This window comes from Hippoglossus hippoglossus, chromosome 12, assembly GCF_009819705.1.
Source record: "Hippoglossus hippoglossus isolate fHipHip1 chromosome 12, fHipHip1.pri, whole genome shotgun sequence".
Classification (NCBI taxonomy): domain Eukaryota; kingdom Metazoa; phylum Chordata; class Actinopteri; order Pleuronectiformes; family Pleuronectidae; genus Hippoglossus; species Hippoglossus hippoglossus.
In genome coordinates, this window is record NC_047162.1 from 20828163 (window position 1) to 20850381 (window position 22219).

The 22219-nt window shown below is 44.3% G+C and overlaps 4 protein-coding genes and 1 long non-coding RNA gene across 13 annotated transcripts in view; 1 reads left to right on the forward strand and 4 right to left on the reverse strand.

Moving 5' to 3' along the window:
• Window positions 1-21543, forward strand: part of ndor1 (NADPH dependent diflavin oxidoreductase 1) — a 30162-nt gene extending 8619 nt beyond the window's left edge. Inside the window, exons 1-15 of one of the 5 annotated variants that reach the window (XM_034601716.1) lie at window positions 15933-16115; window positions 16608-16753; window positions 16850-16927; window positions 17166-17263; window positions 17349-17447; window positions 17723-17824; window positions 17925-18125; window positions 18266-18393; window positions 18470-18681; window positions 18852-18959; window positions 19073-19187; window positions 19487-19633; window positions 19734-19888; window positions 19926-19944; window positions 20078-20157. In XM_034601716.1, coding sequence (XP_034457607.1) covers window positions 16619-16753; window positions 16850-16927; window positions 17166-17263; window positions 17349-17447; window positions 17723-17824; window positions 17925-18125; window positions 18266-18393; window positions 18470-18681; window positions 18852-18959; window positions 19073-19187; window positions 19487-19633; window positions 19734-19888; window positions 19926-19944; window positions 20078-20127 — 1647 coding nt within the window. In that variant the 5' untranslated portion in view covers window positions 15933-16115; window positions 16608-16618 and the 3' untranslated portion in view covers window positions 20128-20157. Of the gene's footprint in view, window positions 1-15932; window positions 16116-16605; window positions 16754-16849; window positions 16928-17165; window positions 17264-17348; window positions 17448-17722; window positions 17825-17924; window positions 18126-18265; window positions 18394-18469; window positions 18682-18851; window positions 18960-19072; window positions 19188-19486; window positions 19634-19733; window positions 19889-19925; window positions 19989-20077; window positions 20158-20255; window positions 20351-20788 lie in introns of those variants that run through there. The other 4 variants (XM_034601713.1, XM_034601715.1, XM_034601714.1 and 1 more) reach the window with 4 other exon arrangements.
• On the reverse strand, window positions 845-8601 carry dcp2 (decapping mRNA 2). Its single transcript, XM_034601735.1, has 11 exons — window positions 8159-8601; window positions 4649-4800; window positions 4406-4533; window positions 4138-4236; window positions 3903-4055; window positions 3701-3813; window positions 3039-3143; window positions 2714-2822; window positions 2265-2366; window positions 1994-2045; window positions 845-1791 (listed from the first exon to the last, which is right to left on the reverse strand). The coding sequence occupies exons 1-11, from the start codon at window positions 8224-8226 to the stop codon at window positions 1673-1675; spliced, it is 1200 nt and encodes a 399-aa protein (XP_034457626.1). The 5' UTR covers window positions 8227-8601; the 3' UTR covers window positions 845-1672.
• LOC117771448 lies at window positions 6474-7729 on the reverse strand. Its single transcript, XR_004615589.1, has 3 exons — window positions 7195-7729; window positions 7007-7045; window positions 6474-6541 (listed from the first exon to the last, which is right to left on the reverse strand). It is a non-coding gene; the product is annotated as an uncharacterized LOC117771448 (long non-coding RNA).
• Window positions 9051-12167, reverse strand: LOC117771442 (histone H3.3). Of its 5 annotated transcripts, XM_034601760.1 has the most exons (6): window positions 11748-12167; window positions 10674-10850; window positions 10329-10450; window positions 9836-9910; window positions 9498-9642; window positions 9051-9231 (listed from the first exon to the last, which is right to left on the reverse strand). In XM_034601760.1, the coding sequence occupies exons 1-5, from the start codon at window positions 11842-11844 to the stop codon at window positions 9514-9516; spliced, it is 600 nt and encodes a 199-aa protein (XP_034457651.1). In that variant the 5' UTR covers window positions 11845-12167; the 3' UTR covers window positions 9051-9231; window positions 9498-9513. The 5 variants fall into 5 exon arrangements, with proteins under 5 accessions (XP_034457651.1, XP_034457653.1, XP_034457656.1 ...); XM_034601762.1 differs by lacking the exon at window positions 9051-9231 and having other exon boundaries at window positions 9264-9642; window positions 11772-12167; XM_034601765.1 differs by lacking the exon at window positions 9051-9231 and having other exon boundaries at window positions 9264-9642; window positions 10674-10851; window positions 11784-11918.
• psmb10 (proteasome 20S subunit beta 10) lies at window positions 12378-15524 on the reverse strand. The gene is made up of 8 exons (XM_034601753.1): window positions 15341-15524; window positions 14779-14872; window positions 14566-14663; window positions 13647-13787; window positions 13422-13537; window positions 13182-13240; window positions 12646-12797; window positions 12378-12542 (listed from the first exon to the last, which is right to left on the reverse strand). Exons 1-8 carry the CDS (start codon window positions 15403-15405, stop codon window positions 12431-12433), a joined length of 837 nt encoding a protein of 278 aa, XP_034457644.1. The 5' UTR covers window positions 15406-15524; the 3' UTR covers window positions 12378-12430.
• Window positions 21544-22219: the final 676 nt, after the last annotated feature.

Genomic DNA, 22219 nt, shown 5'->3' on the forward strand with positions numbered 1-22219 from the left:
TTCACAATCAAAGATCCTGATAAAACGTGAAGAGACATTTTTTGTTTGCTAATATTGAACATAAACATCTTCACTGTATTTGTGACAACAGCGTTAATTAGATGTATGACACCAATCATGATTTTACACTTTCGCATCAAAATAACTTCACATCCTTCTGATTTAAACACGTTTAGTGTCATCAAACCAACATCTGTAACATTAGCAGATAAATATCCATCATACAGATGTTTGGATGATAGTTAGTTAGCTGAGCGTCCAGCCTTCAAAATAAAAGTGTTCAGTATATGCAGTTGTGAGCAGAGCACCCTTTCCTTCCTGGACAGACACTTACCTATTCAATGATCACTTAGTATTTAGTTAGTTGGCTACTGCTCTGCAGATTCAGTGTTTTACAAGCGTTTTCATTTGTAATCTATCTAGTTTTTCTTTGGAGCCAAAGACAATTTACCACCTTCAGATAACAATGTTCAACCTAACATGGTATATATGTTGGTATAGTAAACTAGTACTGTATATTTATTATGTAACACAGCTTGTAAACACTACGTTGTACTTGATTCTTTCAATTCCAGACTAAAGAATTTCTCTTCCTCTAGATCACTTCTAAGTTTTCTTACACACGTTTTAGATCTACAGAGCGATTTTAAATAAGAGTCAGATCAATAGAAGCAGAACTTCATGATGGATTCAGACGTCTCTTCAGGATCATGTTCCTGTAACACATTAACAAACCATAATACACTAAAGTTCCTATTGACGCAGCGTTATCAAGGCATTCTCCAGGGGAACAGAGACTGAAATATTATCTTCAACTAGTTAATCTAGTTAAGAGTCAACTGTCAAGAGTGAAAAAACAGACTTTACTTTATTCACAGTCATAACATCAGTGAGGACAACTGGAGATCAGCATCTGTACAGTCAATAATAACAAACTCACATCCAGACTCACATGTAGATTCTTAGACTGTGGGTCAAACTTTACAAACTTCGGAAACAGTTCATTATTCTATGAAAAATGACCTTTGCTCATGTTTTCAGGTCAATATGTGAATAACTTCACAGTTGTGGTCCTCTGTCAAGAGTCTGAATGTTTTCATGCGGACTCAACTCTGTGGCACAAGTGGGTCATGAAGAACGCAATCGAGAACTTCTCTAATAAAACTTAACAGGTATTTAAACACCTAAACCTGTGCAGGACATTATTGATTTAACATGACTGCTAAAAATCTGGCAAACACAAGTGGGTCAAATTGAGGCAAACATCTACAACAATGTACAGAAGTTCGTGGCTGACTATATTAAAATGTATCTACTGACGCAAATTGAAATGCATTTTTGTCTTTTGTGAATATGATTTGTGAGAAATTAAAATTTCAATGCCAGAATGAGAAAGAATGTGTTTCTGTGTGCTACACTGCCACAGCCATTGAATTGAACGTGAAAGGGATTTTCTATTTTCCATTCTTAAATTGGTTGTGTGATGATCCTGACAATGAAAAAACCACCAAAATGCTCCTTTTAGCATTAAAATTGTGTCTGGATTTTAGTTCTCGTTTTCGATGAGCATGAGAGAAGAGGACGTTTTCATGGTGGTTTGCTGTGTTTCTCGTCATTAACAGCGAGGCCATATTTGGATGTTGTTGCAGGAGTGGCACAATGCGTCATCATGTCAGTAGTCAAAACATTTCATGATGGCTTCTCTGTCGAATCTGAAGTTGAGGAAAGTCTTGGACGACAGCAGTTGCTCCGAGTCTCTGCTGTGGCCGATGGAGCTGCACTCAGACCCGTCTGTGAAAAGAAATGTTTTAAAAATAACCACAACAGGGATTCTGCTGATCTGGAACCAGTAAAACATTTTCCACTTTTCCAACACAATCCAAGTATGAACATAATGTTGTCACATTATCGGATCGAGTGGATCAGTAGATAGTTTATTTGAGTTAATAAATGTTAGATTCATAGTCAGTCAGAGCAACTGTGTAAATCATACCTCTCTCAAAACTGTCTTGCAGTCGTCTGGGTTGAAGTCTTTTATCGTCCTTCTGTAGAAATAATATAAGAGTTCACTGCTTGTTTTTAACAATAACTTATGTATCAAAGACAATAATTTACTAATTCTACATACAGGGGTTTGAAAAATGGTCGAAGATCCACTAGCAGAAATAAACATTTCTTTATTTGAACTTTATTCTTGAAATCTCAGAATCTTACGTTCTCTCTACACTCACTAAAAACTGAGTCCAACATAGTTTGGTACTTACTAATATGGTTTTCACCTGCTGGTTGCTCGCTCCATTGTCATTGGCTCCTTTCTTCACGAAAGAGTCCTGACATTTCTTCCCATTGCTCTTTAAGGTTGGGTTCTACAGAATAAAGAAGAGAAGTGAGGAGCAGCTCTCGGTCATTCTGCTTCAGGTCAGATGCTTTCTTTTTTTTTGTTAGAAAAATGTTTTTGGATGGTTTAAAAACATTTAGGAACAAATGGATTAGAGGTCAAGGGCAAAGTATGAAGCATCATATGACCTTTTTAATTAAGAGTTTATGCATCGATGAACTCATTAATAACATTTTACTGCTGCTTGTTGTAAACTCCTACACTTGAATGCAAATGCCTAGTAAATATACCAGACCATTTCATCAGAACCCTTTAAGACCAGTATATACCAACCACAGAACAGAAGTGCACAGTGTGTGTACCCGGTCTTCTGACCTGGTTCGGCTCGTACTGGCTCAGCTGGCCCGCAGCCTTCTGCGACACGTGTTTAGTCCAGCTGTTTCCAGGAAATACATAGGTACCAGTGAGGTGGCGGGATTTTGACCTAAAAGAAGATAAAATAACAACGTTGATACTTTCTATTGTACGGGATGGACGGTCGGCGGTTGGTGAACCCCCCCCCCGCTCCTTGTGTGTTGTGCTTAGCAAATTAGCAACAGTGGTTTTCATATGTGGTGGATTTCTAACAAGGGTCACTCCCAGTTCACCAGTTCTCATGAAGTTCTTTCTATCTACTGAGAATTGAAGAAGTGTTTTTTACCGAACGTTGTCTGAAGGTTTGCCTGGAGTGCTGCTGTTGTTGGTGAAGTCCTCGTCGCTGTCTGTCGACTCGCCTTTCAGCCGGCTGATCCATTCTCGCAGGGGTCTGTACAGACAGGAAGTAGGAAGTGTGTCATCAATTCTAATCCACTACTGTGATGAAACAGCCACACATTGTTATTTCTACATTTATCTTTGTATAGAAGGAGCAAACATGATATGAATCTATCAATACATAAATAATGTAATGCAAAGCGTGCTATAGAAAAAAAAGCAATGAAAACCACTCACTTCATGCACACAGCAAAATACTATAAACAAGGTGAAGAAACGCTGTCGTAAATCTTATTCATTTGAAATGAGGAAACACAAAAGGCAGCTAAAAAAAATGAATGTTCAAATAAAACGATTAGAAAAACTATCAGAGCAGGAAGTACAAAGAAAGAGGTGAAACGTATTAAAGTGAAAACAATTCAGAGAAAGTCAATAAGTAAGTAATAAACAGTAGTTAATAAAATAGAATAAAATAAATCTGTAGGTCTAAATAATATTTATATCTATATATTTTCTTTCTAAATGTCTATAAGAGGCACAATTTGATACGAGGTCGACACTGTTGTTACTTTATTCACAATTAAAATGTTCGTCCTTCAACAAACGCACCGTATGAAAGGAATGGCCATGAAGAACCTGTTGGGGGCAAGTCCCAGTTTAGACTTTGGGGTCATGTCATTCCTGTGACAGGGCAGCTTCTCGATAGGGAACCACTCGATGTTCTACAAGAAAGAAGAACGAAGAAGATCGTGAAACATTTGTGTCGGCCAAGAAAAGCTGTAAAGCGACGGTCTGAGTGAAGGGTTCCTACCCTGATCTCTTTCCTTGTTTTGGGGTTGAACTTCGTATCCTTGGACACTCCTGGTATAATGTAGAGCCTCACCAGCTGGTCAGTGATTTTCTGCTCGATGTACGCGTCTTTGCAGATTCGATTCTTGATGTCGAAGCTTGTCTCCTCCATCACCTGGAGAACCACAGAACTTTGAACTAAAAGTACTGATTATACACAACTTTCAGTGCTTTCATGTGAAGAAAAGAACACTTACCTCGCGCACAGCACAGTCGTGAGGAGCTTCATCCTCATTCACTTTGCCTTTTGGAAAGCCCCAGCCCGACTTGGCAAGGTATCCCTGAACAAGAAGAACCTGAAGAGAAGATGCAGCAGGAAGCCTCAGCATGTGGGAGGTTTTATACAACAGCACCAGCTGAACACTAGTGAAGCACCTTCACAATAAAACTATCAGGAGTCTCTCTGAACGTAGAACATTGTTATTATTTTATTATGTCAGGTATGAGTGTGCAAATACAACTCACGTTTTCTAAAGATTCATCTAAAATGATGGCTCCATAGGTAGGAACGCCCATCTTGTACTCCTTCCACTGTTCCAGGACCTTCTGCACATCCTCTCCATGAGGCAATAGAAACGGACAGTGATGGAAAAGTTCACAGCTGTCAAGGAAAATAACTGAACCAAGAAGAGCCTGAAGAGCCTGAAGAGCCTGAAGAGCCTGAAGAGCTGCCACTGCATTAACATCATCATTCACATGTCAAGATATCAGCCTTGGCGAAGTCCCTGATGCCACAGTGAGGAGCTCCTGGAGTGTTCTGCATGCAGAAGTCCAGGTAGAACCAGTGGGCCAGCTCGATCTGGAAGCACACCCGGATGGCGTTGTCCCTCTCCTCGCTGGGGATGTGCAGGATGAAGCGGCTGCAGCACGGGACAGTGGAGACAGGGGTTAACATGCAGGGAGGCTGGAGCCCATCACAGACCACTACAGACAACTACAGACACTGTGAGACAGCAGCCAGAGAGACAGGGGTTAACATGCAGGGAGGCTGGAGCCCATCACAGACCACTACAGACCACTACAGACAACTACAGACACTGTGAGACAGCAGCAAGAGAGACAGGGGTTAACATGCAGGGAGGCTGGAGCCCATCACAGACCACTACAGACCACTACAGACAACTACAGACACTGTGAGACAGCAGCAAGAGAGACAGGGGTTAACATGCAGGGAGGCTGGAGCCCATCACAGACCACTACAGACCACTACAGACACTGTGAGACAGCAGCAAGAGAGACAGGGGTTAACATGCAGGGAGGCTGGAGCCCATCACAGACCACTACAGACAACTACAGACACTGTGAGACAGCAGCAAGAGAGACAGGGGTTAACATGCAGGGAGGCTGGAGCCCATCACAGACCACTACAGACAACTACAGACACTGTGAGACAGCAGCCAGAGAGACAGGGGTTAACATGCAGGGAGGCTGGAGCCAATCACAGACCACTACAGACAACTACAGACACTGTGAGACAGCAGCCAGAGAGACAGGGGTTAACATGCAGGGAGGCTGGAGCCCATCACAGACCACTACAGACAACTACAGACAACTACAGACACTGTGAGACAGCAGCAAGAGAGACAGGGGTTAACATGCAGGGAGGCTGGAGCCCATCACAGACCACTACAGACAACTACAGACACTGTGAGACAGCAGCAAGAGAGACAGGGGTTAACATGCAGGGAGGCTGGAGCCAATCACAGACAACTACAGACAACTACAGACACTGTGGGACAGCAGCCAGAGAGACAGGGGTTAACATGCAGGGAGGCTGGAGCCAATCACAGACCACTACAGACAACTACAGACACTGTGAGACAGCAGCCAGAGAGACAGGGGTTAACATGCAGGGAGGCTGGAGCCCATCACAGACCACTACAGACAACTACAGACACTGTGAGACAGCAGCCAGAGAGACAGGGGGTTAACATGCAGGGAGGCTGGAGCCCATCACAGACCACTACAGACAACTACAGACACTGTGAGACAGCAGCAAGAGAGACAGGGGTTAACATGCAGGGAGGCTGGAGCCCATCACAGACCACTACAGACCACTACAGACAACTACAGACACTGTGAGACAGCAGCAAGAGAGACAGGGGTTAACATGCAGGGAGGCTGGAGCCCATCACAGACCACTACAGACAACTACAGACACTGTGAGACAGCAGCCAGAGAGACAGGGGTTAACATGCAGGGAGGCTGGAGCCCATCACAGACCACTACAGACAACTACAGACAACTACAGACAACTACAGACACTGTGAGACAGCAGCAAGAGAGACAGGGGTTAACATGCAGGGAGGCTGGAGCCCATCACAGACCACTACAGACAACTACAGACACTGTGAGACAGCAGCAAGAGAGACAGGGGTTAACATGCAGGGAGGCTGGAGCCAATCACAGACAACTACAGACAACTACAGACACTGTGGGACAGCAGCCAGAGAGACAGGGGTTAACATGCAGGGAGGCTGGAGCCAATCACAGACAACTACAGACAACTACAGACACTGTGGGACAGCAGCCAGAGAGACAGGGGTTAACATGCAGGGAGGCTGGAGCCCATCGCAGACAACTACAGACAACTACAGACAACTACAGACACTGTGGGACAGCAGCCAGAGAGACAGGGGTTAACATGCAGGGAGGCTGGAGCCAATCACAGACAACTACAGACACTGTGGGACAGCAGCAAGAGAGACAGGGGGTTAACATGCCAGGAGGCTAGAGCCAATCACAGACAACTACAGACAACTACAGACACTGTGGGACAGCAGCAAGAGAGACAGGGGGTTAACATGCCAGGAGGCTAGAGCCAATCACAGACAACTACAGACAACTACAGACACTGTGGGACAGCAGCAAGAGAGACAGGGGGTTAACATGCCAGGAGGCTAGAGCCAATCACAGACAACCACAGACAACTACAGACACTGTGGGACAGCAGCAAGAGAGACAGGGGGTTAACATGCCAGGAGGCTAGAGCCAATCACAGACAACTACAGACAACTACAGACACTGTGTGACAGCAGCTGAGCTAACAACAACAACTACAGACACTGTGTGACAGCAGCTGAGCTAACAACAACAACTAGACAACTACAGACACTGTGTGACAGCAGCAAGAGATAGAGGGAGTTAACATGCCAGGAGGCTGGACCCAATCACAGACAACTACAGACACTAACAACAACAACCACACAACTACAGACTAGTGTAACAGCTAATAAGCTACCAACAACAACTACAGACACTGTGTAACAGCAGCTAAGCTAACAACAACAACTACAGACACTGTGTAACAGCAGCTAAGCTAACAACAACAACTACAGACACTGTAACAGCAGCTAAGCTTCCAACAACAACTACAGACACTGTGTAACAGCAGCTAAGCTAACAACTACAGACACTATGTAACAGCAGCTAAGCTAACAACAACAACTACAGACACTGTAACAGCAGCTAAGCTTCCAACAACAACTACAGACACTATGTAACAGCAGCTAAGCTAACAACTACAGACACTATGTAACAGCAGCTAAGCTAACAACTACAGACACTATGTAACAGCAGGTAAGCTAACAACAACAACTACAGACACTGTGTAACAGCAGCTAAGCTAACAACTACAGACACTATGTAACAGCAGCTAAGCTAACAACAACTACAGACAATGTTTAACAGCAGGTAAGCTTCAAACAACAACTACAGACACTATGTAACAGCAGCTAAGCTAACAACAACAACTACAGACAATGTGTAACAGCAGCTAAGCTAACAAAAACAACTACAGACATTGTGTAGCAGCAGCTAAGCTAACAACAACAACTACAGACACTGTGTAACAGCAGCTAAGCTAACAAAAACAACTACAGACATTGTGTAACAGCAGCTAAGCTAACAAAAACAACTACAGACATTGTGTAACAGCAGCTAAGCTAACAACAACAACTACAGACATTGTGTAACAGCAGCTAAGCTTACAACAACAACTACAGACACTGTGTAACAGCAGCTAAGCTAACAAAAACAACTACAGACATTGTGTAACAGCAGCTAAGCTTCCAACAACAACTACAGACACTGTGTAACAGCAGCTAAGCTAAGCTAACTTGAGCTAACAACAACAACAACGCTGCTGACTTTCTGCTCCACAGTAAAGGTCTTCATGAAGAGACCGTGTCGGTGAGCGTCGGTGGCCGTCGGTGTTACCTGCAGAGATCGTCCAGGACACCGGAGGGGATCTCCACTCTCTTGGTTTCCATGTTGGTTGAAAACATCCCGACGGAGTCTCTCAGACACGCCGGAGATGAAGGCAGGGGAGCGGGAAGCTACTTCCGTGTGTGTCCGCTCATGTTGTTTCGTCCACAGCTCCACATTATCCAGATGTAAAACCAGGTCTGTCCACAGCTCCGCAGCGAGATGACTGAAACTCTTCGTCTTCGTCTTCCTCTTCCTCTTCCTCTTCTTCTTCTTCTTCTTCTTCCTCTTCTTCTTCTTCTTCTCGTCAACTTCAGGGTCGGCTGTTCGTGCTGCGTTCACGGTCCACAGCGTGGAGGGGAGAAACGAGCACTTGTGTATGATATAAACGGTTAACCGAGAGTAACACAGAGAAGTCGTTAAACCGGGGACACGAGGAGGAAACTGCCGGTGAACCGATTCAATGTGTTTTTACTTCGACTGACTCTGACACTTTGAACTTGGGAGGAAGTGACGGAGCTGCAGTTTAGATCGTGTGAACTGTTTCCTGCGGTGAAGTTACGATTTCCCACAGTTTCATGTTATTTACAACTGGAAATTAAACGTTGTTTAAAAGTTGGTCAGTGTGGGCGGGCTGATGTAAACTGAATTATAAAAATAAAGAAAAAAATATGTGTAATTTGAATCAAAAAGCTTTTACATTTATCAATAAAGAAAAGACTAACTGAAAATTATGGAGCCCCATAAATCCCAAATAGTTGTAATGTTTATCTTGTTCACACATTAACTTGTGAAAACATTATATATATATATATATATAGTGCAAACATGTTGTCCACACCAGATATTATCTTGTTTACAGAGATATTCATTAATTGCGCTCGTATCAAAGATATATAGGAAGTGGAGACGCGTCGTATTTACAGTTGTTGGTTGAACAGAAACAAAATGACTGACATTAAATCTTTGCTGGTATCCAGATCAAAATAAAACATCACGTTTAATAGGAAGGAAATGGCTTTTTATTAAGAAAATACGTTTACATGAATTATGGAGCAACATTACATGTTATGATACATCACAGAGGAGTGATCACAGTCAAACACAGGGTATTAAAATCATTTACAAATGTATAAAAACACTTTAAGAATTTTCATTCTTTTTAAAAACTTCTGAAGCCGACTCAGTTGACCTGAACTTGTCAGCCTGATGATATTTTGCCAACTTATGATAAATATAATTTTTTTCTCAAGGATTTTCAGACCCAAATTTAATAAAATGTCAGAAAGTTTTTAAAAACAGGTGAAAAGTTTAAACTGGTCGAGAGCATCTCGTTCCTGTTGCGATACTTGTGTTGTGAGGTGTTTTCACAGGGTATCCACGCCGCGGATCCTCCGTGCCAGCTGAATGTCGCGGGGGAACAGGGTCACTCGCTTGGCGTGGATTGCGCACAGGTTGGCGTCCGAGAACAGCATGACGAGAAACGCCTCTGCAGCCTGAGAGCGTGAGGAGCAGGGAACCAAACAAAAGAAACATTCACACTGCACTGTTGAGCAATACGAAGTATATTAAGCAACTTTATTTGAATTATATCGATTCAGGAGGAGAGAAATTTATTCAAAATGATGACAAGAAGTAGACACGACACTATAAAAGCACATTAGCTTGGTGGTGGAGGCAGCTTCTTACCTCCTGCAGGGCGAGAATAGCATAAACCTGCCATCGGAGAGCCTCTCTGGAAAAAGTTTGGCAAACCTCACGAACCTGAACCAAAAAGAGGAAGTTGTTTTGTGTTTTTCAAAACAGACACAGTTTAAGTTTCTGCTTTTAAACTGCACTTCTCATTGTAAATGTTACACTGTGGAGAGCATAGAGCTGAATAATATCATCCATTAGTTCATTTTGGTTTGCTTCCATTTTGACTTTTATCTACATTGATTTATTCCCGAAATGTTCCATTTTCTTTTCCTCTAGGTCTCAGTGTATAAAGAGATGTTGAACTCCATTCAGAGACGTCCCCCTCTGTCCCTCCATGTCCTCACACACAAAGCTTCAGCCCCACTGTCTCACCATTCAAACTGCTGCCTGTGTTCTCAAGGCTTCAGCTAAAACTTAGGCCTGAAGTTACACATGACCCACACTGCTCATGTTCTCCATGTGGTTTGAAGACGAAGCGACTCACCAGGCGAGAGAACGGTCCCTTCCTGAGCAGAAGATCCGTGCTCTTCTGGAACTTGCGGATTTCCATCAAGGCCTTTGTACCTGGTCGGAACCTTCTCTTCTTGGGAGTCACGGGACGCACGACTGGAAAACACATACAGAGGAATACTACTGAATACCATGAGAGGAATATCTCAGCTTCTGGAGTATGGACTGGTTCTGATAAACGTTTTAAAGGGGACAGAGTTTTTCCTGTTGTATCGAAAAGGTGGAATTTATTTTCTAACAATAATAAAACTGTTGCATGCATACAGGAGGATGTTGACTCATTTTCAGATGTGGGCTTCACTGGTTCAGTTCCTCTCACCTGAACCACTGCTCCTCTGTGGGGACCGGGCTGTGGAGCCAGAGGTCCCTGGGGCCGACACCTCGGAGCGGTGTTGAGGGGCCTTGCCCTTCCGACGGCTGCTGGAGGTGTTGTGACGCATCTCCGTCAACACACAGGTCCGGTCCACGAGAGGAAAGACGCTGCAGCACAGTCTGACTGTGAAGGACAGAGGACGTCACATGATTTATCAACGAAAACAGACACTTTTTATTCTTCTCTTGTTCTGGTGACACTGAAAACACCAGATTCCCTCTCTCATCTAAACGCTCCTCTGCTCTCGTCCCCTCTCAGCCAGTGGACAGCTTCGGGTTCTGAGGGGTTCTGAGGGGTTCTGAGGGGTTCAGGGTCGAGACCGGATCCTGACGCTGTTCTCATTAACTCATTAACAGCCGCTGTTAAGTACCTGTACTGTACCTGTACTGTAACTGTCCTGTAACTGTACTGTACCTTTACTACAACTGTACCTGTACTGTACCTGTACTGTACCTTTACTACAACTGTACCTGTACTGTAACTGTCCTGTACTGTAACTGTACCTTTACTACAACTGTACCTGTACTGTAACTGTACCTTTACTACAACTGTACCTGTACTGTAACTGTACCTTTACTACAACTGTACCTGTACTGTAACTGTACCTTTACTACAACTGTACCTGTACTGTAACTATACTGTACCTGTACTATAACTATACTGTACCTGTACTGTAACTATACTGTACCTGTACTGTAGTTATACTGTACCTGTACTATAACTGTCCTGGATCCTCTGTAAACCGGATGTCAAACCTTCTGAGACTGGATTTATATTGAACGAGGATTTTATTATTTTTTATTGAAAAACATCCTCTTGATAGAAATCGTCTCATTTAAAAAGAATCAAACTTCACCATGAAGTGAAACAGACTCAGTTTGAATTCAAGTGGATAAATTAAACTTGATTATTTCACCGAGTCAAGTGACTGATGTTTCTCTGGCTAACGGCTACATGCTAACAGCTAGCGGTAGCCCCTGCTCGCTTCACGCTGAGTGAATCACTAAAGAGCAGCTTTACATTGATCGCGTGATGTTTCTGGACCTCGGCTCACACAGGGAAGCGGAAGTGAACTCACGCGAGGAGCTGGACGAGGTCTCCGGTTCGAATTCTTCATAAAATCCTTGAAAAGCGAAGAGAAAAGCGAAGAGTTCCCTGAACACAACACATTCAAACAGCCCCCCCCTCCGGCTCGGCCAATCAGCGAGGAGGGAGGGGGCGGGGTCGACCTGCGAGAGCGCTTGAAAAATAAATCTTTACAACTTTAGAGGGGCGGGAACGTAACAGTCATATTTTCAGCACGTTGCGTGGATACACCGGCTTCTCCGGGTGTGAGGATGCAACGCACCGTGGAGCTGGAGCAAACACAAGGTGATTGGAGGAGCGTTTAAATCCACATTTATCTATTTAATATAAAATATATCAGATGACATCAGATTCTTTAAACATATTCACTTATTCATCTTAACTTCTATATAGTTCACAGATATGAACCTTTTGTTTCTGCAATAAAGCTGAATACAAAAAATAATTCACACAATGAAATTGGAAATCATTACAACAAGTGCTTTTAATGTGAAACTGCTGCTCGTTAGTCACGAGGTGAACATTTAACTTCATGAGAAGAAAAACAAGCAAACTGATTTTTACGTAAGTGATTTAACAACTAAAGCTTTTCTTGAACCAGCCGATCAGAGCAGGGTTCACTCAGCGTCCATGGTGTGAACACACTCATCCACCACATCCAGGGACAGAGGGGTCACAGTCTTGGTCAGGACGGCAGTGGTACCGGGATCGAACCTGTACTGTCCCTCTCTGGAAGAAACAGAGGGGGAACACACTTTGTTCATGAAGTGTACAAACACAGAAATCCTTGTTGTCCCTCTCAGCAGCTCTGAGTGACGGTGTGGACGCTCACCTCTGGCCTCTGACCGCCAGCTGGTCGTAGCCTCGCAGGTGCTCCACTCCGGCCTCGGTAATTACGCACATGTCCACGTTGCTGCCGGAGCCCAGGTCACAGAGAATCCCGGCAGCGATGGCGTCTCGTACGAGCTGCTTCGCCTCCTCCAGCTGAAACACAGGTCGACACCGACGGGTGATTCTATGGTACTGACTGAACCACAGGTCGACCTTTGACCCCACAGTCCCTTCCCCTACGAACTCACGGCACATGACCAAGTCAATAATACACAACGTAATGTTTGTGATGGAGGCATTACAACCTTAATACATCAGAATAAACCAGATATTATATGATTTATATATAACACAGCAGACAGTGGTTGTTTATTCTGTGCAGATGATTCACATTTGTATTTTGTGTTTTTACTTGTGTGTTGTTTTTGTATTATTGTTGAATATTTACACAGCAGACTTTTACCACGTCTTATTTGCAGCATAACTTTAGGATGAACTCATTCACATCACATCTGTTTATTGGATTCATCGTCTCACCTCCATCTTTGGTTTGAATCTGTCCTCAAATACAGAGATGGCCGCTGCAGCTCCAGAACCTGAAACCACAGTCAAACATCAACTTTGTATTTCAGTCTTACTATTTGGTTTCCTACAGAAAACAGAGCAGATGTCTTTGTGTGGTTGACTTTTAAAATCCTGGTCCTGAGTGAACCTGGATTATTTTGGTCACAAGAAATAAAAGTGAAAGCTTCAGTAAACCGAGCACACGCCACGTACCCATGGTGACGAAAGGCAGCTTGTCATAGGAGCCGTGAGGGTAAACACTGTACAGGTGAGCTCCGGTCACATCCACTCCTCCAACAATCAGAGACGCGCCAACGTGACCCTGGTACCTGTGAAACCATCATGCAACATTTCAAACCATCGATAACCAACATTTCTTTAGAACCAGAATTTACTGAGTTCTTCTCCTTCACCCAGTTTACTGGAGAAAAGTCAAACCTGAACAGCATCTGTTTCAGCTGCCGGGTTACCATGGCGACGAGGGGGGGGCGCCCGGTGTTGAGCATGTGCAGCTCCACGTTGGACGCTATGACCTGTGTGGTGATTATGGCGTCTGCAGCCACGCCAGCTCCACAGCAACTGCACAGAACACACACAACACAGTTCAGCTCCGTGAACATGATGCGGACGTTCTCCTGATGTTACTCAAACTCAGGAGACGTTTTCAGACATGACTCTGGAGTTTGTGAGGAGACAGCAGGACAATGTGTGGAAGCTTCCCAGAGAGCGAGTGGACGTGTTGATGAGGTTTCTAACACGTGACGGACGTGAGACTGGAAGAACACAAAGATCTCAGGATGAAGAAGAGGAGCCATGAATGTTCCCCACATGTTCCTGTCGATGTGGATCCTGATCGTGGTGGATCCTGATCGTGGTGGATCCTGATCGTGGTGGATCCTGATCGTGGTGGATCCTGATCGTGGTGGATCCTGACCATAGACTATGATCACATCAAGTCTGCTTGATATATAATATTTCTCCTCAGATACTCGACCATTACTGACAATAATCCATCAGTTCATTGACCTTCAGCTACAAAGTGTTTATTCTAATCAAAGCTGTAAATACTCTCTGATGTTCTCTGTTCCACGGGACATCTGTTCACTTGTGTCCGTCCTGGGAGACGGATCCTCACATGTGTCTCTGAGGTTTCTACCTTCTTTACCTGTTAAAGGTTTTAGTAGTTTGACTCTTGTTGAGGGTTAAGAACAGAGGACGTCTCACCTTGTTAAAGACCATGAGACAAACAGGGATTTGTGAATATGAGACTATACTAATAAAATGTGATTGATTGATTGATTGATTGTCTGAAAATATCTTCTGCTGTGAAGCTGATGAACTAACTGGTCTCACTCACTAGACCTTTGGAGCGATGTAGTGTATCTTCATGCAGTTTTTGTCGGCCACCACCATGTCGTCTGTGGCCCTGGTGTCAGCTCCCAGGATCACTCCGTCCTGAGGGACAAGGACAGAAAATACTCAGCTCACCTGGATCGTGTCCACAGTTCACTACCTGAATCAGTTTAAAGAGCAGCAGGCCACTCTGCACGTCTCTGAGTGAGATCCTCACCTTGAAAACAATCCCAGCGATGGTGGTCCCGGTTTTTCTGGCACTGGGAGCTTTGAAGCCGAGTTCCGACAAGTTGGACTCCAACACTGCATTTCTGGAAATGATGATGAGCATCAGGAACATCATTAACATCCTGTTCTGTACACTGCCCACAAGTGGAGGAACAGAACTGTGGTTTATCACAGTCCTTCCATTCTCTGTATATATTAATGTCTATCCAGAAAGTGAAGCCAATGCCCTTGAAGCCTGTCTTCTGTGTAGTGACCAGCAGGGGGCGACTCCTCTGGTAGTTTCTATAGAAGTCTATAGAAAGTGACTTCTCACTTTATAACGTCAGTAAACATTCAGGAGTTTCTGTCTCAGTCTCTAGTTTCAAGTCTTCTTCAAACAGCTGATGTTCATTTAGTGAATTATGATCATTTAGAGTCAAACAGACCATAAAGCACCGGGTGTGTTGGGGGGGGGGGGGGGTACCACAGAGTGATTGACAGCTAGCACTGTATATATATAGTTACACCGTGTTAATATACTTCTATAGATGTACAGTGTCCGTGTTTCTCACCTGCGGCTGTTTTCAAAGCAGAAGCCTCCAGACTTCTGCTCAGAGCCTCTCACACTGTGGAGCATCTTGTCTCCGGAGATCTGGGATCAGCTCAACTCGGGACGTGGACACAAAACGTTGTCTCGTGTCAGAGCTTTTCACTCGTTCTGACTTTTACTTTCACTTCTTCAGCAGAAGCTTCCTGCTCCACACCGTAACAAAGGAAACGCCCCTTTCTCCCACTTTGCTTCATTTTGGATTCAAATGTTTTTTATTCTGTTGGATTAAAACAATAAAAGACTCTTGTTAAACAAACGGTGTCACTTTCTTTCAAAATAAAACCAGATTCAGGACAATTACATAATAATAATATAATGATATATTGTATCTCCTCTCTGTGTGTGTGTGTTGATCACAGTTTGTTGTGCGTGTGTGTGTGTGTGATGAACTTGTGTGTTAAAGTAGTGTTACCTTATCACACCAGTACTCCGTGTATCAGAGTCTGATGGTTGTTAAAATCACCGGTGAGCTGCAGCACTCACTCACCGCGGTGTTACTCTGATGTCGGTTGTTTTTGTTCATGCGCTCATTGCTGCATCCTGTGAACGTATATGTCTTTCAAGTTTCCGAGCTTCTTTGTGTCTTTGAACGCAACACCAGTGCGCAGGCCAATCACAAGTCGAATCGGGCGTTGCCGTAAAGTGTGAAATAGTGTTGAGAATGCGGAAGTGATGTGCTCGCTCAGCTGTTTATTATCAGACTTTATTTAAAAGTGTCTCTGGAGCAGCAGCGGTTTGTAGTTTTTATATTTTATATCTATATTTATATTATACAGACGGAAAATACATCATTAAATATTACGTAGCTAGCCTGTTCGCAGTTAGCAACGTGGAAGAGAGCGTTACGACAGTGTCTGATGATGACAAACTTATTCTCTGTTCTGTTAGTAAATTAAAATAATAATATATTACAACATGTTTGTTTAATATCTGTCATGAGCGTCATTACTGATCAATGAAAACATTCAAATAACATTTTGAGGAAATCATCTTCCAGGATTATTGTCTGAAGGTCACATGTTTAAAACTTAGTGGTTAACTAATATATATATTTGATTACATCCCCTCAGTGTTATTTATATCACACTTAACCCTGAGCATATTAAAACACATGAGTTTAATCCTGCTCATGTGTTTAACCCTTAAAAGTAACGATGTAGAGTCGTTATGGTTCATTCACTGGAAACACAACATTTCTAGTATTCTCCTTTTCCTTGGTGGTTTTAGAGAATCAGTCGTAATGTCGAAGCCCAGTCTCCTGGTCCTGTACGGGAGTCAGACTGGAACCGCCCAGGACACGGCTCAGAGGATCCTACGACAGGCCAAGAGGAAGTGGCTGCAGGTTCAGGTGTTTCCTCTGGACAGTTACAACGTGGTCAGTGGGATTAGGACTCGTTCACAGTCCCTGCAGTGATGCTGTCTGACGGAGAATCACCTGAGATCACTGAGTGTGGTTCCTCTTGTCCAACAGGCCGACCTGATCTCAGAGCCTCTGGTGGTTTTCGTGTGTGCCACCACCGGACAAGGAGAAGCTCCAGACAACATGAAGGTAATCAAACAAATAACACACGTGCAACATATTAAATAAAGAAATAAATAGATGCAAGGTGAGAGAAATAATAGTTCATATTATTGTTCTATCACTGTTTCTATTCTCAGTAGGGAACTCCTGAAAGACGTTTTATTTGAGTCTTAATTAACATGTTTTAGTCCCGATTGTTGAAGTGACAGTTTGACGTCCGACTCTTGTCGTGTTTTTTGTGCACGTCTTACTTTTTTATCCACAGAACTTCTGGAGGTTTCTCTTTAAGAAGTCTTTACCTGTTGGGTCTCTCAGTCGGCTGGACTGTGCCGTTCTGGGCCTCGGGGACTCGTCCTATCCAAAGTCAGTCGTCTCCACCGGCTTCACTTCTCCTGCTCCACGTTGAGAATCACTCGCAGTTCACAGCTTTAACTGCTTTTGTCCGTAGGTTCAACTTTGTGGCCAAGAAGCTTCATAAGCGGCTCCTGCAGCTCGGTGCCCGTGTGCTGCTTCCTGTCGGGCTGGTCGATGACCAACATGACCTGGGGTAAGAACACGGACCTCGGTCATGAAATCAGGATCATTTAGAAAACTATGAATAAAAAGAAACTACAAATCTATAGAAGTTGATGAATGCACATCTTTTCTGTTTCTATCACACTGATATGTCTGTGTCGCACTGTTGGGTTCATGTTCGTGACACATTTACACAATGCACCATCTTAGTATATGATATGTTTTTTTGTGTACGTTTGAATTAAGCTTGATTACATCTGGAATCAAACCCGTGACGTTGCTGTTGTAAACTCTTGTTGGAAACAGTTCGGACGCTGTGATCGACCCGTGGCTCACGTCTTTTTGGGAGGAGGTGTTGGTCTTGTATCCGTCTGTGGCTGATGTGGCTCCACTGAGGGAAGATGAACCGTGAGTATCCACCTGATGTGCTGCTTGAGATTCTTTTAGGAGCAGATTATTATTTCCTTCAGTCGGCGACACAGTTTGTTGTTGTTGTTCCGTGTGGCAGACTCCCCCCAACATACATGTTCCACTTCCTGGATGATGTGAAGGAGGAGGCCGACCACAGGAGGAGGAACACGGAGCAAACTGTCCACTCCGCGTCTCAAGCCTTTCCTGCCAGACTGGTGTCCAACAGGAGAGTATCAGACGTGTCCCACTTCCAGGAAGTGAGGCACATAGAGTTCGACATCACTGGATCCAACATCCAGTAAGAATTGAAAACAGTCCGTCGGTACATTTTCAAAACAGTGAGCAGGAAAAGAAAGTTTGTGAAAGGTTGATGTCGTTGACAGACACGAGTGAAGTCCCAGCTCAGTGTCCTTTTCACAACAAAGTGTTGTTGTGCAGGTTTGGTGCCGGAGACGTGGTGAACATGCGTCCCTGTAACGCACCAGAAGACGGACGACAATTCTGCCAACTGCTGAGATTAGATCCAGACGCCAGATTCACGCTGAGCGCCACGGACAACACTGCAGGTTGGTGTGATCCGCCTGTGTGACCCGGAACTTCCTTTCTTCATTCCACTTTTCTTTGAACCTCTTGACTTGTCAGTTCCAGCCAGACTCCCTCAGCCTTGCACTGTGCGCCACCTGGTGGAGAGCTACCTGGACATCGGCGCTGTGCCTCGCCGCTCCTTCTTTGAGCTGCTGTCCACGTTCGCCACCAACGAGCTGGAGCGGGAGAAGCTGGTGGAGTTCAGCTCGGCTGCAGGTCAGGCCGAGCTGCACAGCTACTGCAACCAGCTGCGACGCACCGCACTGGAGGTGACGGCCGAGAGTCCGAGATGATGAGCCTGCCCGACTTTAATGCATCACAGCAGCTTTTAAATCACTCAGATGTTTGTTAACAACAGCACGAGTCAAATTTAGTTTAAGGCTTCATATCTATCAACCCGTCTTTGGTTCCACGTGTTGAGGTTCATGTGTCGCCGCAGGTTTTGACGGATTTCCCAAACACTACAGCCGAACTCCAAGTGGATTATCTCCTGGATCTTTTCCCTGAGATCCAGCCTCGATCTTTCTCCATCGCCTCCTCGCTCCAGGTAACTCATCCTTCACAACAACAATCAATGTTCTGTGTTTCTTCTGGATGTTTGTTCATGGAGGAGAAACCAAGATGAAATCCTTCCTCCAGAGATGTTGTCTCTCCACACAGGTTCATCCAAACAGGCTTCAGATCCTCGTAGCTGTTGTTCGCTACAAAACCAAGTTGTATAAACCACGAAGAGGCCTCTGCTCCAGCTGGTTATCCTCCCTGGACCCTGAACAAGGTCTGAGCACATTTTCTTTCTGATCGGCTCATAAGTTTGTTTCAAATCTGAATAAGCAGCAGATGCTTGTCTGGGTCGTTCACAACAACAGGAACATGTCAGGGACAAGATCCACAGACTCAAAGCAGCTTTTCTGAAATGTGATAGTTTCATAAAAATTGTAAAAGGGGAATAAAAACGATTTTCTTCCAACTGAGCTCAACAAAGTTAAAGTCCTGCAGTTAAAAACAAAAGCCGTGTGAATAAAATCCTCCTGATGTGACGATTCACTGTAAAATGACTGAACACTTGATGCTCAGGGGACGTGCGTGTTCCTCTGTGGGTGAAGAAGGGAAGTCTGAAGTTCCCTAAAGAGCAGGACACTCCTGTGATCATGGTCGGACCTGGAACCGGAGTGGCACCGTTCAGGTCGGCGTTACAAGAGAGGACCGCTGAGGGAAAGACCGGTGAGATCTTCACTGCTCCGACTTTGACTTCACATCTTGTCGTGAAACTCCTCCTCTTCATCCTCTTCTTCCTCTTCTTCCTCTTCTCCCTGCTCTTTAGCCAACGTCCTGTTCTTCGGCTGTCGCTCCGAGTCCAAGGACTTTTACTTCAGGTCAGAGTGGGAGGAGATGACGGAGGCCGGACATCTGACCCTCTTCACGGCCTTCTCACGAGACCAGGTCCCACACACACACTCAGGAAACATGGTCACAATCTCTCTTCTGTCCCCGACTTATCTCCAATAAGCCCGAAACATTAGGATTTGAATTAAATATCATCATTTTATCATTTAAACAATAAACTCTAATCAGCTCAGGTTCCTGGGACGTCCTGCTCAACAGGTGACCTTTGACCTTTAACCACTTAAATCCTACAAGTTCAAGTTGAGTCCAACTTTGCAGCAGATTCCTCAAAGTTCCTGAGAGAGAGAGCGACGGACAATCTGAAAACATAATTCAAGCGTAAAATCGGCTCAACCTTTTCCTACAATACCCAGAGTTCATTGCTAACACCACGTGTTGACTGCCCCCCCACACATCAGCTGTAGCTCTGTCCCGATGCTGACCGAGTGTTTGTTCTCAGGAGGAGAAGGTGTACGTGCAGCACCGTGTGACGGAGAACGCTGCGCTCCTCTGGGATCTGATCGCTAATAAACGTGGCTGCTTCTACATCGCTGGGTGAGTCCAGACCCGTGAACCTGGGCCCGGCCTCAGGCCCGACGCTCAGTGTCCACAAGAAGACAATCACTGTCCTCCAATAAAACGTCAGCAGCTTCTCACATGTGAAGACGTTCTGCTTGACGTTGTTTTCTATGTTCATACAACCAGCGAAGCAAAATGACCATCGCAGCTCAATGAAGTGTTTCTTATGGATTTGAACATTTTGGAAACGGAGACCATCTTTTCTCAAAACGTCTCATGAATCCTTTTCACTGTGCAGAGCTGTTAAAGGCTTTTCACTCAAGTAGCTTCTGCTTGTCCAACGAGAGCTGGACGATGTGATTCCTCATCTCCACCTGGCCTTTTATTGGTTGGATCCTTTTGACAAACTTCTTCATGTCTGTGTAATTTCTGAATCTTACCGCTGCTGAATCTCTGTGTTCTGTTTCTGAGCAGAAACGCTAAACAGATGCCAGCCAGCGTGAGCGACGCGTTGAAAGGTGTCTTCCAGCAGGAGGGGGGCGTGTCCTCAGAGGAAGCCGAGCAAATGCTGGTGGCCATGGAGAGGGCGGGGCGACTCCAGAGCGAGACGTGGTCATGATCACGTGTCGACGTGTTGCCTGTGACACAGAATCGAGGCCGTTTGTTCACGAGCTTGTTTGGTCTGTGCCTTCATCACATGGTTCCAGCTTCTTCTCATCAGACAGAACAACTGAGCTGCTGCTGAAATATGAGGAAACCGACTCTGAGAAGTTTCTCTGAAGGTAGAGAACAGAGAAAAGTGCAGGAGGATAAAAACCTGAAGATGAGAAGACTCCTCCTCCTCCTCCTCCTCCTCCTCCTCCTCCTCCTCCCACACACTATCAATATCAGTCTGATTATTTTCATCAAGATCCATGAATTATTCTGAGAAGCATCAAGGTTGAGAAGCGTCTTCTCCTCTTTCATGAAATCAAAGTTGATTATTGAGTAAATTATGAAAAAGTCAATTTGATTAGTAATGTGGAAGATTATTAAAATGTCCGGCTTGTTTTCACATTAAGGCTGAAAATGAATAGTCTTTTTTTACTTTATTCAATCAAATATTTCTTGGGCATTTAAACGTTTACACTTATTTTATTTGACTGTTGTCTCGTGTAGTTAAATGTAAACTATCTGGATTAAATCTCATATTGACGGCATTAAAACCCAAATCCTCTGATTTATTTCTCTGTGACATTTTAAAACACGAGATGAATAACCTTGTCACAAGACGAACCAACACGACACGCGGTGAGGCAACAGTCACAGTTCAATCTCAAGCCCTGATCTCGAACAGGCACAGAAACTAGTTGAGTATAAAAGGAAGAGAATCCACCTAACCCAGCTGAAGCCTGGACAGTTTCACTTCAACCTTCAGCTCTGAACTGAGCAGCTCCGACTCGTCACCGCTCCTCTCTGGATGTGTGTCGATGCTACGACTGTTTCCAACGTGGAAAGACGTGATGATCTCTGGTTCCTCTCCAGGTCTGATCCAGAACACGCTGCTGTCTCTGAAGAATCACGTGTAAATACATAAGAATTTAATATTCAGGGACACTTATAATTTCTCTCATTTATTCCTGAATGCCGAGTTACTGAATGAAGCTGAAAAAACAGGTAAACTACAGTTTTCAGTTGAGTCAACATTCACAACAATAATCTGCCAATGAATTAATAAAGTTTTATTAATAAAGAGGACGACGTCAAATATCAAAAGATTCAGTTTAGAAACGTGTCATCTCTCCAGATCTGTGGCTCCTGAGGTAAAAATCCTTTTCTGATTATCAGCCGTAATATTTGAACCATCCAAGGTCGATTCACCACAAGCAATGGTGTTCTGTGGGGGGGGGGGGGGGCTTTCTAACG

Bases quoted from the DNA above. Each gene is read 5' to 3' on its own strand.
- LOC117771442 (XM_034601760.1), bottom strand. From the start codon at position 11,844: ATGAAGAATTCGAACCGGAGACCTCGTCCAGCTCCTCGCGTGAGTTCA. The intron at 10,851-11,747 runs GTAAAGCTGCTC...TGTCCTTCACAG, and splicing joins AGAAACATCACGCGATCAAT to TCAGACTGTGCTGCAGCGTC. The intron at 9,643-9,835 runs GTAAGAAGCTGC...TCACGCTCTCAG, and splicing joins CTATTCTCGCCCTGCAGGAG to GCTGCAGAGGCGTTTCTCGT.
- dcp2 (XM_034601735.1), bottom strand. From the start codon at position 8,226: ATGTTTTCAACCAACATGGAAACCAAGAGAGTGGAGATCCCCTCCGGT. The intron at 4,801-8,158 runs GTAACACCGACG...CCCGTGCTGCAG, and splicing joins GTCCTGGACGATCTCTGCAG to CCGCTTCATCCTGCACATCC. The intron at 2,823-3,038 runs GTAAAAAACACT...ATCTTCTTTTAG, and splicing joins AAACCTTCAGACAACGTTCG to GTCAAAATCCCGCCACCTCA.
- psmb10 (XM_034601753.1), bottom strand. From the start codon at position 15,405: ATGCTCCACAGTGTGAGAGGCTCTGAGCAGAAGTCTGGAGGCTTCTGC. The intron at 13,788-14,565 runs GTGAGTGAGACC...TGTTCTGTGCAG, and splicing joins TACATCGCTCCAAAGGTCTA to TTGCTGTGGAGCTGGCGTGG. The intron at 13,538-13,646 runs GTTTGACTTTTC...ATGGTTTCACAG, and splicing joins CTGAAACAGATGCTGTTCAG to GTACCAGGGTCACGTTGGCG.